Genomic DNA, 14,451 nt, shown 5'->3' on the forward strand with positions numbered 1-14,451 from the left:
AGGAGAGGAGGAAAAGAGGACATCCCAAACAGTCAAAGACGGGAAAAAATATGGTCTGGTCAGAAAAAAATCTAAGTAAACTATATTGAATATAACAACCATAAATAGAAAAGTAATGAGGAAAAAGCTAGAAAGGAATATTAGGGTCAAATTCTAGAAGCTCTTGAAAGCCATGCTAAAGAAATTTGATTACTGCAGGATATGGAGGCAAGGAAAGTTTTTAATATACAATAAAAAAACTATTCTTCTGACAACATTATAAAAGAACAGATTAGAGACTACCATAAGTGAACGGTGAGCATTTATTTAACATTAGTGGTCAGGGCCCAAACTGCATGTCATTATATATTTAAGATAAAGAAACCTTTTCTCTCTAGTGATAGTTCTAACAGTTGAAAGAAGAATTAAGAAAAACTTAGTATTTAATTAATATTCTTCTGATTAGGCATGAAAGAGTGGGAGGGAAAGAAGCAAGAAGCTATGATTTACCTCATGCATATATGGATCTACAAGTATTTCAAAAGGTCCAATGGCCAAGGAGATATTCGACGCAGCTGTTGGAATGGTAAGCATGTAATGGAAGGTTTTCTTCCTCATATCATGGGTATACACTGTCTCCACCAAATCTCCATTGGAAACAGCCACCATTGCAGCATCCACTGTAAATTCTAATTTCCATGTACATAATTCAGAGTATGAATCAACACATGGGAACCAAAATCTAGAAAAAAGATCAACAGTGCAGAAAACATGTTGAAAGTATAACCTACATTGTTTCTGCCACATATAAGTTATTTTAACATTTACAAAACATGCACAAGAAGAAATTTTAGCTATTTGCCCACTGATGTTTTTTACTGAGCAACCTGAAAGAATGTGATTAAAGATAAAGTTCTGTCTCCAAATATTATTGGCAATATTAATAAAATATATCATGTAGTACCTCCAGTTTAAACCCTGAAAAGAGGTAAGCAATTCTTAGTTTCCAATTTTTTAATTAAAAATAATTTTTACTTGTATATTCATAGTCAGTTTTTACGTAGCATTCATTTTTGGAAACTAAAAATGCTTACAAAAAAGTTTTTAAAAGTACAATATTCAGAATCTATTCCATAATGTCAGGAAACTGCTTTTCTGGAGTATGTGATGCATTGCATAAATTCAAACAGTGCTGGTAAAGCCAGACATAAAATTTCTATTCAATGTTCTATTCAGATCAGGTTTTACTATGTGCCAGGGTCTGTATTTGTTACTGAAACACAGAGAAACATAAGACATCATCCCTGGCTTGGAAGAGTTAATAATCTGAGGAGACTACACATAACATAATATTTCAATAACATGGTTAACTGCAGAGCTATGAGAATGAACTACAATTACATGCAACAATAAAGGTACATCTCACTACCACAATGTTACACAAGAAAGGCAGATATAAAGAGCATAAGGCATATGCTTCCATTTAATAAAGTTCAAAGATAGGTGTAATCAATCTACAGTATTTTAGATATCAGGATGGTGGTTGCCCTAGGGCAGGAGGCTATCAGGTGGGCAAGAGTGAATGGAGGTGGGTAGAAGGGGTACTCTGCGATGCTGGTAATGTTAATGTTCTTTTTCTTGATGTGAGTGTGAATTACACGAGTTTGTTCACTTGTGAAAATGTATTGAGCTTTCTATTTACAATTCGTGTAATTTTCTGTATGTTTAACTTCAATACGAAAGTTTAAAAAATGAAAGAATTGAGACAACTTTAGAACAGTAGACTTGAAAAGGAAAGGAGGGAAGACAGGATTGAAGAGGAACAAGATTCAGAAGAGGTTCAAGTAGTTGGGGATCAAGCTCATACTTCTCATTTTACACTAAATACATGTATTGCATATTCATAGAAAAAAATGCAATTGAAAAAATGAAATCAACTGAAATACGTAAGAATTAGTAATCTACCTTGTGGAATTTTGATACCCACAAGAGAAAACATGAGCACCTCTCTCTGCCATACTTCCCTCTACACTGGGTACCACAAAATGAAGACCTCCTTTTGGCTGATCCAAAGAAAAATTGATGTGTATCTTTAGCACCTTTAATTCTGCAACAAATAAATACATACATACATTGATATATAAAAATATAATTAGGTAACAGTGGTCGATATAATAAGGGCAAAGACTTGCACTGAACATAAAGTGGGAATCAAAGGCTGAGCTTTACATAAAAGATCACACTACTTAACCTAGTTTAGGCTTTTACCATCTCTTTGCCTATAAGGAACTCAACAGTCTGCTTCCACTGGTGTTCTTACCTCCACTCAATTCTAGTCACTGCTACTTGTGTTCTCCCAAAATACTGGTCAGACCACATCCCCCTCTCAACATTTCTGACAATGCTATACTGCCTAAAGAAAAGAGTTTAAAACTACCACATAGCTAAGGCCTTCCAGATCCAATTCAAAACTTACTTTTCAAGTTTGTTCTCTTAGTACATTCTCGCACAGATTGTTAACCCTACTTGTGACTTTAAGGAGTACGGAGTGGGGTAGGAGGGAAGGACTACCCAAAAATTTACATCATGCAGCATTATTTACTATGTTTGATTTCTAAGTAATAAATACGTGTTGCTTCCGTAAGATTAAAGAAAGATGTTCCTTTTAATTTCCCTCAAAACATTAAACCATATGGACTTTCTCCAACCCGTGAACATGTAGCGATGACCTTCTACGCCTGCACCCTAAACTAGGCAACCCCCCTGCAAGGTAAACCCCTCCCCCCACCATATACACATACAAACTATCCAAAAAGAGCAAAAACAAAACAAAGTCTTTTACCTCCTTATCTTGATTAATTTTATAAAGCAAAATAAAGGTAGGCAGAAGGTTATGTATGATAATTATAATGGCTGTAACTTTATACAAGGAAATAAAGAAGATTCAGAAATAATAAGACAAAGTAAAAGTATGCAGAGTGGGTGTTAGCAGCCCTACATTCTAGCCTTGGCTCTACTACTAATTAGTGACATCCAGCAGGTCACTTACTCTCTTTAAACCTCAGATTAATCTTCCATAAAAGGAAAGAATTGAATCAGATGACTTTTTAGGATCCTTCCTTTTATAAAATGCTATAATTCTAAACTGAGTTAATACTGTGTGGGTTCTCAAATCTTGACAAATTGTTCCAACCATCTAATTTTTGTTTTATAACTTTCGCTTTAAAAGCAACAGTGAAATGAGTTGCTTTTTGTCATAGCCTTTGATTACTATTTTCCTGTTAGCCAATTATCTTTAAGGAAAAAAAGAGCTTCCAACTCCTGTATATTTCAACTGATTAATTTATAATTTAGGTACCATTAATTTTCATGAAAAGTTTCTAGTCACTGAATCCAACATGATTTTACTGTATACTCAACATGTTCTTGGTATTTTACCATCAACGTGCTTCCATAATTCTGATGGAACCTTAATGCAAAGTTCTCCATTTCCTGCATCAGGATCCACAGCACTAACCGCAGCTGCGTAAGCATTGGAAAAATAATTGAGATTTCTCCTGGGGGAAAAAAAAAGAGAAAGCCAGCTTTAACAATAAGCCATATATTTCACCAAGCATTTTCTTAAATACTTGGCACCATTTGTTTGTAACCATTATATCATCTTACATAACTCATAGGAATGCTCTTTAGCCAAGTAACTGTTGCTCTATTTCCCAAGACTAAAACTATTAAACTATAAATGCGGGCTTCCCTGGTGGCGCAGTGGTTGAGAGTCCGCCTGCCAATGCAGGGGACACAGGTTCGTGCCCCGGTCCGGGAAGATCCCACATGCCGCGGAGCGGCTGGGCCCATGAGCCATGGCCGCTGAGCCTGCACGCCCAGAGCCTGTGCTCCGCAACGGGAGAGACCACAACAGTGAGATGCCCACATACTGCAAAAAAAGAAAAGAAAAACAAAAAAAAAAACAAAAAAAAAACTATAAATGCAATGGCATATATAGTCTACTCGCCAATGCTATGTGATCATTATGACTATCACATCCTTCATTAATTTTAGAATGCCAAAGCCACTACACTTTTCTAATACAAATGTAAAGAATATACGTAGAATTGAAAAAATAATTATTCTTTATCAATCTGGCAAAAATTTGAATGGATTCAACAAGCTTTATAATCTGATAGAAATTAAGGTGTTTAAAACAAATCAGAATGGGAATTAATTCCTCAAAATTTAATACTGCTCCCCTCCACTCCCCAGTACATGACAATGTAACCTTAATGAAGGAGAGGAACTTTCGGATGGTTCACTGTTATATCCCCTAAATGCCAGGGGACACTCAAAAAATATTTGTTCAATAGGTACTTGGCCTTATTTCCTACTGAATGAAAACAATACACAGAAGCCTTATGAAAATATGAAAATACCGTTCTCATCTGATTTTCTAATTTTATTCCATAAAAATAACTCATATATATATATATATGTATATACATACACACACATATCACATTTCCTCACTGAAATCAGTTAAAGTAATATGGAAGAAGTGGAAGAAAGAAAAAAGACAAGGAATGGCAAGAGCGAGAAAACAAGATTAGACACAATACTGTGAGCCATATTCTTGCTGTGCACCTTTATGTCTATCATCTTGCCATTAGATAACTCCATAAAGTCAAGTCAGTGATATTTCACTAGCTTAATAAATTTTTAACCTAGTTAAAAGACAAGTTTCATATACTCTACAGAGTAATTATAGGGAAAATAAAAGAGGAAAAGCCATGAAAGAAAACATTAAACTTACACACTCTCAATATGATGGAGGCCATTCCTCCCCCATCTCCAACTCTCTAACTAGTAAGGATGTAATATTAACTATGACTTTTAACAACTACAAAACACAAGGTTCTAAAAGTAGTTAAGCAGACTTCTCAATAATTTTAACACTTTCTTTCTCTTAGATAAATATGTAAAATAAAGGTATTAAAAACTCCAGGACCACAATAAAAAAACAAATGACTGTTTTTTCACATACCATCTTTTTTTTTTTTTAATTATCATACAGTAAAAGTAACTTTTTTCCTTTGGTATATAATTCTATAAATTTTAACATGTGCAACCATCACCACAATCAGGATATAGAACAGTTCTGCCATCCACAAAGCCCCTTGTGCAATGCCCTGTGTCAAATAAATGGAATCATACAGAATGCAACCTTTTGAGGCTGGCTTATCTCACTCAGTATGTCTTTGAAATTCATTTAAGGTGTTACATGTATCTATTGTTTGTCCCTTTTTATAATGAATAGTATTACATTGAATAGACTGTACCACAGATTGTTTATTCATTCGTCCACTGAAAGACATCTGGGTTGCTTCCAGCTTTTGGCTATCAGGAATAAAGCTGCTACAAATAACTGTGTAACAGTTTTTATGTGAATTTAATGTTCATTTCTGTAGTACAAACACCCAAGAGTGGGACTGCTGAGTCATATGGTAAACATAAGTTTAGCTTTATAAGAATCTGCTAAACTGTTTTCCAGAATAGCTATACCATTCTGCATTCTCATCAGCAATATATGAACATGCCAGTTGCTCTGCATCCTTACCAGTACTTAGTTAACATACTATCTAATTTTAAAAACTACTTTGTACATTTACAGGTTGCAATTTCTTTTCAGTAAGGTTTCAAAAACATGAAATCTGAAAGGTAGCTGAAGAACTTGTAATATCCCCCAGTTATCTGTGAAATTCAAAAATAAAAAATCTTTGTTACACAAAAGGCCAAATTTAAACATTACATATTAAACCACTCATTTTTTTTTAACGGAAAATTATTCTCAATCTCCTTATTTCCTGACAAAAGGTAAAGTGGTCCAAATAAAATGGTGAGTCATTATAAATGGAATCTATTGGAAAGTCAGTTATGAGGAACAATCTTCTCATGGCTTGGATTTCAGTGTTTCCTTTCATAGTATGAATCAAAAATGTTTCCTTTCATAATAACCTAATAAAAGCCAAAAATTACAAGACAAGATTATAAATGTTTTCAATTTTCAGAATAATAATGATTGCAAAATATTAATATGCCCCTGCCCTATAACCACCACCCATTCTTCCTTAAGGAAACAAAGCTTAAAGATGAGTAATATTGTAGGGGATACTTAAAAACTAGTAAATTAAGGTAATCAAAAGAATTTTCTCCAAGAACCTATTATAAACATCTATATTAAATTAAAATAATCTGTTAATTCTTTATCAGATAAAGAACGTGTGCTTCTTAAAACTGTGTGTGCAGATTTTGCAAAACTTAAGATTTAATTATTTGTAAACTTTTTCTCCGTTTAAAAACATTTCATGGAAGCACAATATACGTCAGAAATATATATATACACTCTAAGTATACAGTTCGATGAATTTTCACAAAACCAAAGTAACCAGCATGCAGAGCAAGAACAGAACTTTACCAGCCTCCCAGAAGCCCTCTTGTAATCACTAACCTAGCCCTGCTTCCTACCACCAAGGGTAACCTATTATTCTGACATCTAATGAGATAGATTAACAACTTAATACACATTCTTTTGTGTCTGACTTGTTTTATTCAACATTAAGTTTGTGAAATCCATCCATATCATTGCATCTAGCTGTTGGTCATTCAGTCTCATTACTTTTAGAATTCCAACAGTGTAAGAATATACCACAATCTACCATTCTACCATTGATGGGTTTTCAGGTAATTTACAGTTTTGACTATTCCAAATGCTGCTGTGAACAGTTCTGCACTTTTTTCTTGGTGAACATATTGGATATACACGTAGCAGTGAGACCACCAATCATAGACTATGTATACTTTCGATCTCAATTTACATTTCTATTAGCTGTGTTTGAGAGTTCTGCTCTATATCCTTGTCACACTCAGTTTTTTCTTCTGTCTTATAATTCACATACAGAATAAAATAAATAAATAAATAAGTAAAAGCCAACAGAAAAATCCATTTTCCAGAAATGGAACCAATATCAAAATTAATAAAAATGACTTCAAAAATAATTGAAACAACATTTGATAATGATGCCATGAAATAAGGTTGCTTAGAGAAAATTCTACCTTAACAAGTTTTTCTATGAAAAAGCCTATGGTATTTCACTGATAACAAGCTCAAACATGAATCAATTACTTTAAAGTAGCTATTTGTGAAAAGCTAATGAATTTCAAGTCACTAGAAACAATGAGTATAGATAAGAACAAAATGGCTTTACTGCTATGCATGTGTGATTACAAGTCCAAATAAGAAGAACCCTATCTAGTTCTAGGGTTACCACATTCAAGAAAACACAATGCCAAACCAGAGAGTATTCAGAGCAGGGCAAAGAGAAAGGTTAACAAATTTGGAAAGAGTTTTAAATGAGGAATAGTTGAAAGTATTGAGATACTACAGACTGGAAAAGAAAACTTACAGGAAAACAATTTTTAACTAGCATAAGTTTGTGAACATTATAGCAAAACAGACTGTGGCTCGATGTAATAAAGAACTTCCTAGCATTCAGAAATGAAAGGGATGCTTTAAAATATAATAAGCTCTCCTGAGCTGGACATATTCAAGCAGAAGGCAGAATAATATAGGAAAAATTCCTGCTGAAGTTTTGACTAAACAAACCCCAAAGTTCTTCCAATTATGACAACTCAATTCCAAGCAATACTACTAAAACAACTGCCAGTGAGGCACTGTGGGCTGAGTTAAAATATAAAACTAGTATCCATATTACTTAACCATAATCAAAAAAGGAATCAACCACTTCTACCATATGATATCAGTAAAATAACATTTAAAATCCCTTTGTAGACGTCTGTATTAAAATAAAGGACCTAGAAAATCTTTTTTTAAAAGAAGCAATTTAAAAAATCAATTCTAATCACTCTAAAAATTGCTCCAATCACTCAAAGTTACTTCATTTATATCTTAAGTTAGCTTCATTTCTACTGCCACTCCTTAATGGAAATGAAGACAGGAGACAGGAATTAAACTGATTCTTGAAACTCAGGGAAGTGGAGACTTTTCAAGTAAAATAAAAAAGGTCTTCTCAAAGCAGCAAAGCCTATCCAGGGAAGGAAAAGAAACAAGGAGGAAAGATATGTCAGCCACTGTAGGCTACTCATGCACAGAAACAGTCTCTCTGGTAAAATCTACATTTACTTTATTCTAAGAAGAGAGAACTATAGCAAAAAAAAAAGAAAGAAAGAAAAAAGAAAAACCACCAAAGAGACATAGCTTCTATGGAGGCAAACTATACCTACAATATGTAAGATTCAAACAGAAAATATATTTAGAGAAACTTCAAGTGCTTAAATTATTTTCCTGGCAGACAATAAGCTAGAGAGAGAGACAGAGAGACAGAGACAGAGACATGGAGAGAAAGAGAAGCCTTATAGATGTTACATAACCAACAGGTATTTTATTTGCTAGTACAGGTAATTTAACAACTCAGCTAACGTTTAGTTGGATCAAATAAGTAGAAATGCCTCTTAGTCCCTTATCTTAATGTTTCCCTTCCTTACATTCCCCCTGCAGTTTAAAGGTGCTGAATCTCAACCAAGGTAAGCACACTCTTGCCATTAAAAATAGGAAGGCCTGGCACCTTAACTTTAAAACAAATAAGGAGAAAATGTGATGAAGTAGCATATCACTTCTTTGAATGTTAGGACATTCTTGTACATATTCAAGACCAAATTTAACCACTGAGTTTTAAGTTTAACTTTCAAATCAAATCTGCTACATTTAATCTGTTTCAGCTTTAGCAGAAATTTTACTGCTTCATTAGAGAAAGAAAGTTACTTTAGAAACAAGAAAAGTAACAGAAGTATCTAGGGACATGCTAAAGACCTTAACTATCTGCCTTTGCCAAAGTTCTCTTTAAAAATAAATAACATCATTCACACGAGATACCTTTCACATCTAACTGCTAAGCAGCATTTCTTCTGAATAACTGGTAGGTTTCTGTCTTTTGCCTTACAAATCTTATAAACAATAGTGTTTCCCTCTTTCGTATGGCAACCAGAAATATCAAAACCAAATCTACAGTTTTCCTCTAGTAACTTAACAGTGTGGTACCCACCATCCTATACTTTTTTACCCTTTGTGCTAATTTCATTAGCTACTTTAAAAAACTGTTGTCTAATAAAATTCTAAAACCACTCTCAAATCCTCTTTTGAACAAGTCAGAGAATAAACAAACACCGGCAAAAATAACTGTCATCTCTCTTAAAAAGTAATCAGGATTCTAGAGCCAGGCAGAAAATACTAAGTGACCATGGCTAAGAGAGCTCTGGTACTACCTGAAAAGTTTAAATATATTCTATTGTTCCCAATTTCCTAACCTAACCTTCGACACTATTCTCCTTTATGACTTCCTTTTCTTTCTTTATAATACTAAAAGTGATGAGGTATCTTCCCTATCACTAGAGAAAAGTTTTAGGGGATATCATCACCTCAAAATTAACATAGCAAAGCTTGCTTTCTCAACAGATTTGAAGTCCACTGTTGCTGTCATTGCACTGTCACAGATCATCTTCTTTGAGACCTGAGCGGCAACAACTGGTAAAGCAGCTGTGCAAACACTGTTTTGTGACTGGCAGATGGAGAAGCTTCTTACCCTGTCATCAATGCAGAGTTCTAGGCTCGACAGGGTGGCTATTTTGGCCTCTGGCAAGGTAATGGCTCCCCTACCTGCTCTTTTACACATGACTTTTCCATCCATTAGTGGTACATACTTACTGCTCCAAAGGCAAATGATTGCTTTTTTCTGGGGGAAAGAGGATGCAGATGATTTTGTAATAAGTCTTTTCATGTCAGTTGCACAAGTGTGGCTGTAAAAGCATGTAATTCCAACCACTCACCTTTATAGAATGGGAAGTCACATGAGCAATGCAGAGACTCTCTGAATTTTCCCAACACCGTTTTCTCTTCTGAGTTTCAAAGATTTTAAACCAGTGATTATTGGGATGATAAATATGTCTATTGATAAGTGTCCTTTCTCAACCCTCCCAATCCCTTAAAGCAGTGGTTCCTGCTCAAGCTTTACCTTTTATCAGAATCACCTGGCAGGCTAGTTGAAACACAAATTGCAAGACCCTATCCCCAGTTTCTGAACCAGTAGGTGTGGGGTACTGCTTGGAAATCTGCATTTCTAACAAGTTCCCAGGTGATGCTGATGCTGCTTGTCTAGGTGTTACACTTTGAGAACTGCTGCCATAGTCAAATATTATACATACAGACTAGTTAAAATATCACCTTGACTAAACAGAGTTTACAGTTTGGGGCATTCTAACCCAAAATACTAAGAATCACAGAAATGATATAATGCAATGCTATCAAAACGGAAAAAACAAGTGCCTCCAAATGTAGTTGACAGTATTTAAATCAGTACAAATCTTCCCAGGGCACAATCAAGTGAAATGCTAAAAAGAGCCATAAAAGAATAATAAGTAATCCTATTTTCCTAAGGAAATAATTCAAAGTAAAAGAAAAAAAAAAAGATCTAGAAAATAATCATGTAATCCACAGTATACTGAATAAATGGAATATTACCTGACCATAAAAACAATAAAAAAACGAAGCCTATCATATTATACGTGGAAAGGTGAAAACAAAGTATTTAAATGAAAAATGCAGAACATAAAGCTGATCACAAAGATATAAGTTTACTGATAAAAATCAGAAGTAGCCTCAACAGATGCAATATTTAAGGTGAAGGAATGAGATATTTCAGACTATTTTTATATGATATTCGAAAGCTGTCAAATATTTTATAGAATATTTTAAAGTAGTTTCTGATCTACAGATTACAGTATCATCTAATTCACTGAAGATTACATTAATATCTATGAAACTAATATTTTTTTAAAACTTTAAAAGTAGAAAAATGGCTAAGAAAATGTATTTAAAGTTCTCTGATAGTACTTCTTTAAAACTGCAGTCTGAAGAAAGGAAACTTAATAACTTACTATGTTCGCCAGAGCTAGTAAAATTTTTTGAACCAAATGTGTGTAGTGGTAGAAGCAACAGAAATTATAATTAGAAAAAATAAATTGGGAACCAAAATCTAATAATAATCTAAAAAAAATCTGTTGAAAAAAATTAATCCAATCAATGAAAAAAAAAACTGTTAGAAATATCGACTTTTAAAGTATGTAACTTACTGTTTTGATTCATTGTGACAAACTTCCAAGGTTGGATCATTATAAATAAAAGCAGCTTCTAAATCATTGATCCTTACTCGGTATATTCTACACTGTTTGCTGTTCAACTTGATTCTATTTAAGTTTGCAACTGTGGGAAATATAGTCAGTTCCACAAATCCCTGTAAAGATAAAGAATAATAATTTCATTAAAATGAACACAGGTATGTTTTAGAACATATTTCTTTGATTTCTACTTCTTATACACATACTACAATCCAGAGACAGAATCCCAAATAGCTACACACATACAATCTCTCCAAGGATCCTCACTTCAAGTATGGCTGTCCTAGTGACTGAATGGGTCTGAATTATGTTACTTTATCATCCTGGTGGTTCACATTCACTATCAGTGAAAAGTAGACCATCTGCTAGAAAAGAAAATAAAAGGACTACTCACAAATATAAGAATTTATAGACAGACTGGAATCCAAACAGAGAGGAAGGGAAAAAAAAAAAAAAACAACAGAGCAAAAAGAGAATCAAAACCACTTCAGTGAGTAAAAGAACAAGGCCCCTCAAAATAGGGTAAAAAACCATACCACCAAAGCTAACAAGTATGAGCCTCTGCTCATGGGAGGTAAATCAGGATGTGAGGTGGCAAGAGTTACAAGAAACATTTAGGCAAGTAGGGAAAAATCTACTGCCACCTCCAAGAGCAGCAGACACTTCAAAGCGCTGCATGATTTCCTACCAAGCAGTCCCAAGGCCATATACAGTTCTACCACCTTAGCTGTGTGGCAAGCCATCTATCTGAAGCAGGTACGTAAGACATGAGAGACAGCTATATATACCGACTGTCCACCACCCTCTTGCATTGAATCAAATGGGAAAGATGGACCATTGAAACAATGAATGTATGTCCAGTGAGTTTAATATTCTGGGTTGGAAACATAAAATATGGAGGACATGAAATAGTAACATTTCAGGGGCTGCAACAGGAATATCTAAGATGAAATTCAGGCAATAACCGTACAGAAGTAGATTATAACAACTGCAATGGCTACTATTTAATGAGCCCTACTATATGCCAGACATTACACTACTTTCATATGTTCTAATCCCATTAACAACTTTAAGAGACAAGTACTACTTTATACTTTTTACAGATTAAGAGTTAAGAAAATCATATCAAAAAGAAAAAAAAAGAAAATCATACCATTAATAAGTGGAGAACTGAGATTCAAACCCACATCTAAATGATCCCAACTGATTCCCATTATGCCATAATGTCTCTCAGTACAATGCTTTTAAATAACATGCAAGAACATAAGAATATTTTTTAGAGAACATTCAGCCCAACCGCTCAAAAGCCTATGATTCTACAGCCCTTTTTCCCCCAATTCCCAAATAAGAGAGTCATACATCCTTAAATTAGACCATCTGGACAGATTTATGTGGAAGCAAATAAGAACAGAAAAAAGCAGAAGCAAAAATACTGCTGATGAAGTCTCTGAGTTGAAAGGTGTTAAACTGTGAGCAATTGTATGAAGATCCAAATTCCCTTAATTAGCATACCAGCAATCCAATGACCAATCTACATAAATGAGCTAGGATCAGCTGAAAGACAGCAAGGAGAACCAAGATAATGTCAAAAGTGAACTAGAAAAGATTATGTAAAGTGCTGTCATGAAGTGGTTACAGGAGTGAGGCATAAGAATAGGCTTTTGCTTTCTAAACTAAGTTTAACAATAATAAAACAGTGAACGGAGTATACTTCATGAAGATAGGGAAAGCCCAGTCTCCTTGAATCATCAGGTCTCTGACACCACCTACAGCCCTAACCTACACCTGCCTGCAACATACAGACCCACTGACTGGCCTCCAATCGCTGTCAACCTTGGCTACTAGCATAACTGCAAGCCACCACGTCACCTAACCTCTCACTTACTCTCTCTTCTTGCTCCTGCTCTCTCCCCACCACCTGACAGCGGACCATCCTCCTAGAGTCCCTACCCCATTTGAAGTAACTCCCCTGTGCTATTCAGCCCTTTCAAAAACTCCTCTGTCAGCCTTAGATGAAACATCTCTTGAATCCCCTTTGAAAAGAAGCTACTTATTCTTTCACTCACTATAAATTAGAAGAAGGGAAAACAGGAAACCTCCTACTTTCCACTATTTCTAGATCATTTATAGGCTTTTATACAGCATATGCTATAAGAGCAAGGGCAGAATAGTGTCACTGTCTTCTTGAGGTAGACTGCCCACATTCAAGTCCAGCTCCACTACTCAGTAAGTATATGATCTTGAGCTAAGTTACTCTAGCTCTCTGTACCTCAGTTTCCTCATCTGTAAAACAAGAATATTGACACTACCTACCTATTGGTGTTATTATAATTGAGCAATTTAATACAAGGAATGCACTTAAAATCATAGCTGGCATCAGTAAATGTTTTTATTATTGTCCTTTTCTACTTCTTTTCCTATGTGTTCAAGCCATACAGGTACACCATCCTCTGTTCCTTTCGTTAATGTTGCCCAAACTCCCCAATACTCATTGAAGGTTCATTCTTTACCTTTCTAACCCATCTCAGCCATCACTCTACATGACATGAATGCAGATATAGCTGATCCATGCAGTATCACTGCTTCAAAGTTCCTTGATTTCAATTCCTACAATCTTCACTGCCACTCCAAGATAGCAATCAAGACCACACTCTGAAAGACACCTCATCACTCCTCAGGACTGCTCTGATGTTGACATTTTAAACTGGAACGTCCACAATGCCCGTACTTCTCTGCCAGTCCTCCTGTTCAACCACATGAAATTCTCCTGTCCCTTGGCCTCCTCCAGTTTCTCACTACAATCCTCCCTGGTATTTTTAGCGCTACATTCTTCCTCATCCACCCAAGATCCTTAACTTGAACCACTCAACTGCCAACTATCAATTCTCTTGCCCTTCTGCTGCACATACCTATCTTTCCCTCCTGTTTAGGAATGATCCTTCCACTACTGCACTAGAGGCCATCCTCTGTAGTATTCTCAGAAATCCTGCTCTATTAATTACCCTCTCCTATAATTACAATCTCTCCTCTTTATAGGACTTTTTTCCATGCCTACAAACATGTTCGACTCTCACTTATCTTTCTTTTAAAATCTTGACATTTATGTCACCTCAAATAAATTAATTTTTGCCCTTTTCCTGGGGTTACTATATCTTGGTTCTGAACTGACACTAATCCCTGGAGTCCCAAAACATTACAGTAGTCCACTAGTCAGACTGGAAGTCATTGGGGTCTTTT

The 14,451-nt window shown here is 35.0% G+C and overlaps 1 protein-coding gene across 4 annotated transcripts in view; it reads right to left on the minus strand.

Moving 5' to 3' along the window:
* The window catches only part of TAF2 (TATA-box binding protein associated factor 2), an 80,781-nt gene that overhangs the window by 60,118 nt on the left and 6,212 nt on the right, over nt 1-14,451 (minus strand). For 3 of the 4 annotated variants that reach the window (XR_009536393.1, XM_060127847.1, XM_060127846.1), the window contains exons 3-6: nt 11,170-11,330; nt 3,418-3,536; nt 1,945-2,086; nt 490-721 (exon numbers count right to left, since the gene is read on the minus strand). Coding sequence is in view for 3 of the 4 variants with exons in the window: in XM_060127847.1 (XP_059983830.1) it covers nt 490-721; nt 1,945-2,086; nt 3,418-3,536; nt 11,170-11,330 (654 nt within the window). In the remaining variant the exon portion in view is untranslated. Of the gene's footprint in view, nt 1-489; nt 722-1,944; nt 2,087-3,417; nt 3,537-11,169; nt 11,331-14,451 lie in introns of those variants that run through there. The other variant, XM_060127848.1, reaches the window with a different exon arrangement.

This window comes from Lagenorhynchus albirostris, chromosome 17, assembly GCF_949774975.1.
Source record: "Lagenorhynchus albirostris chromosome 17, mLagAlb1.1, whole genome shotgun sequence".
Classification (NCBI taxonomy): domain Eukaryota; kingdom Metazoa; phylum Chordata; class Mammalia; order Artiodactyla; family Delphinidae; genus Lagenorhynchus; species Lagenorhynchus albirostris.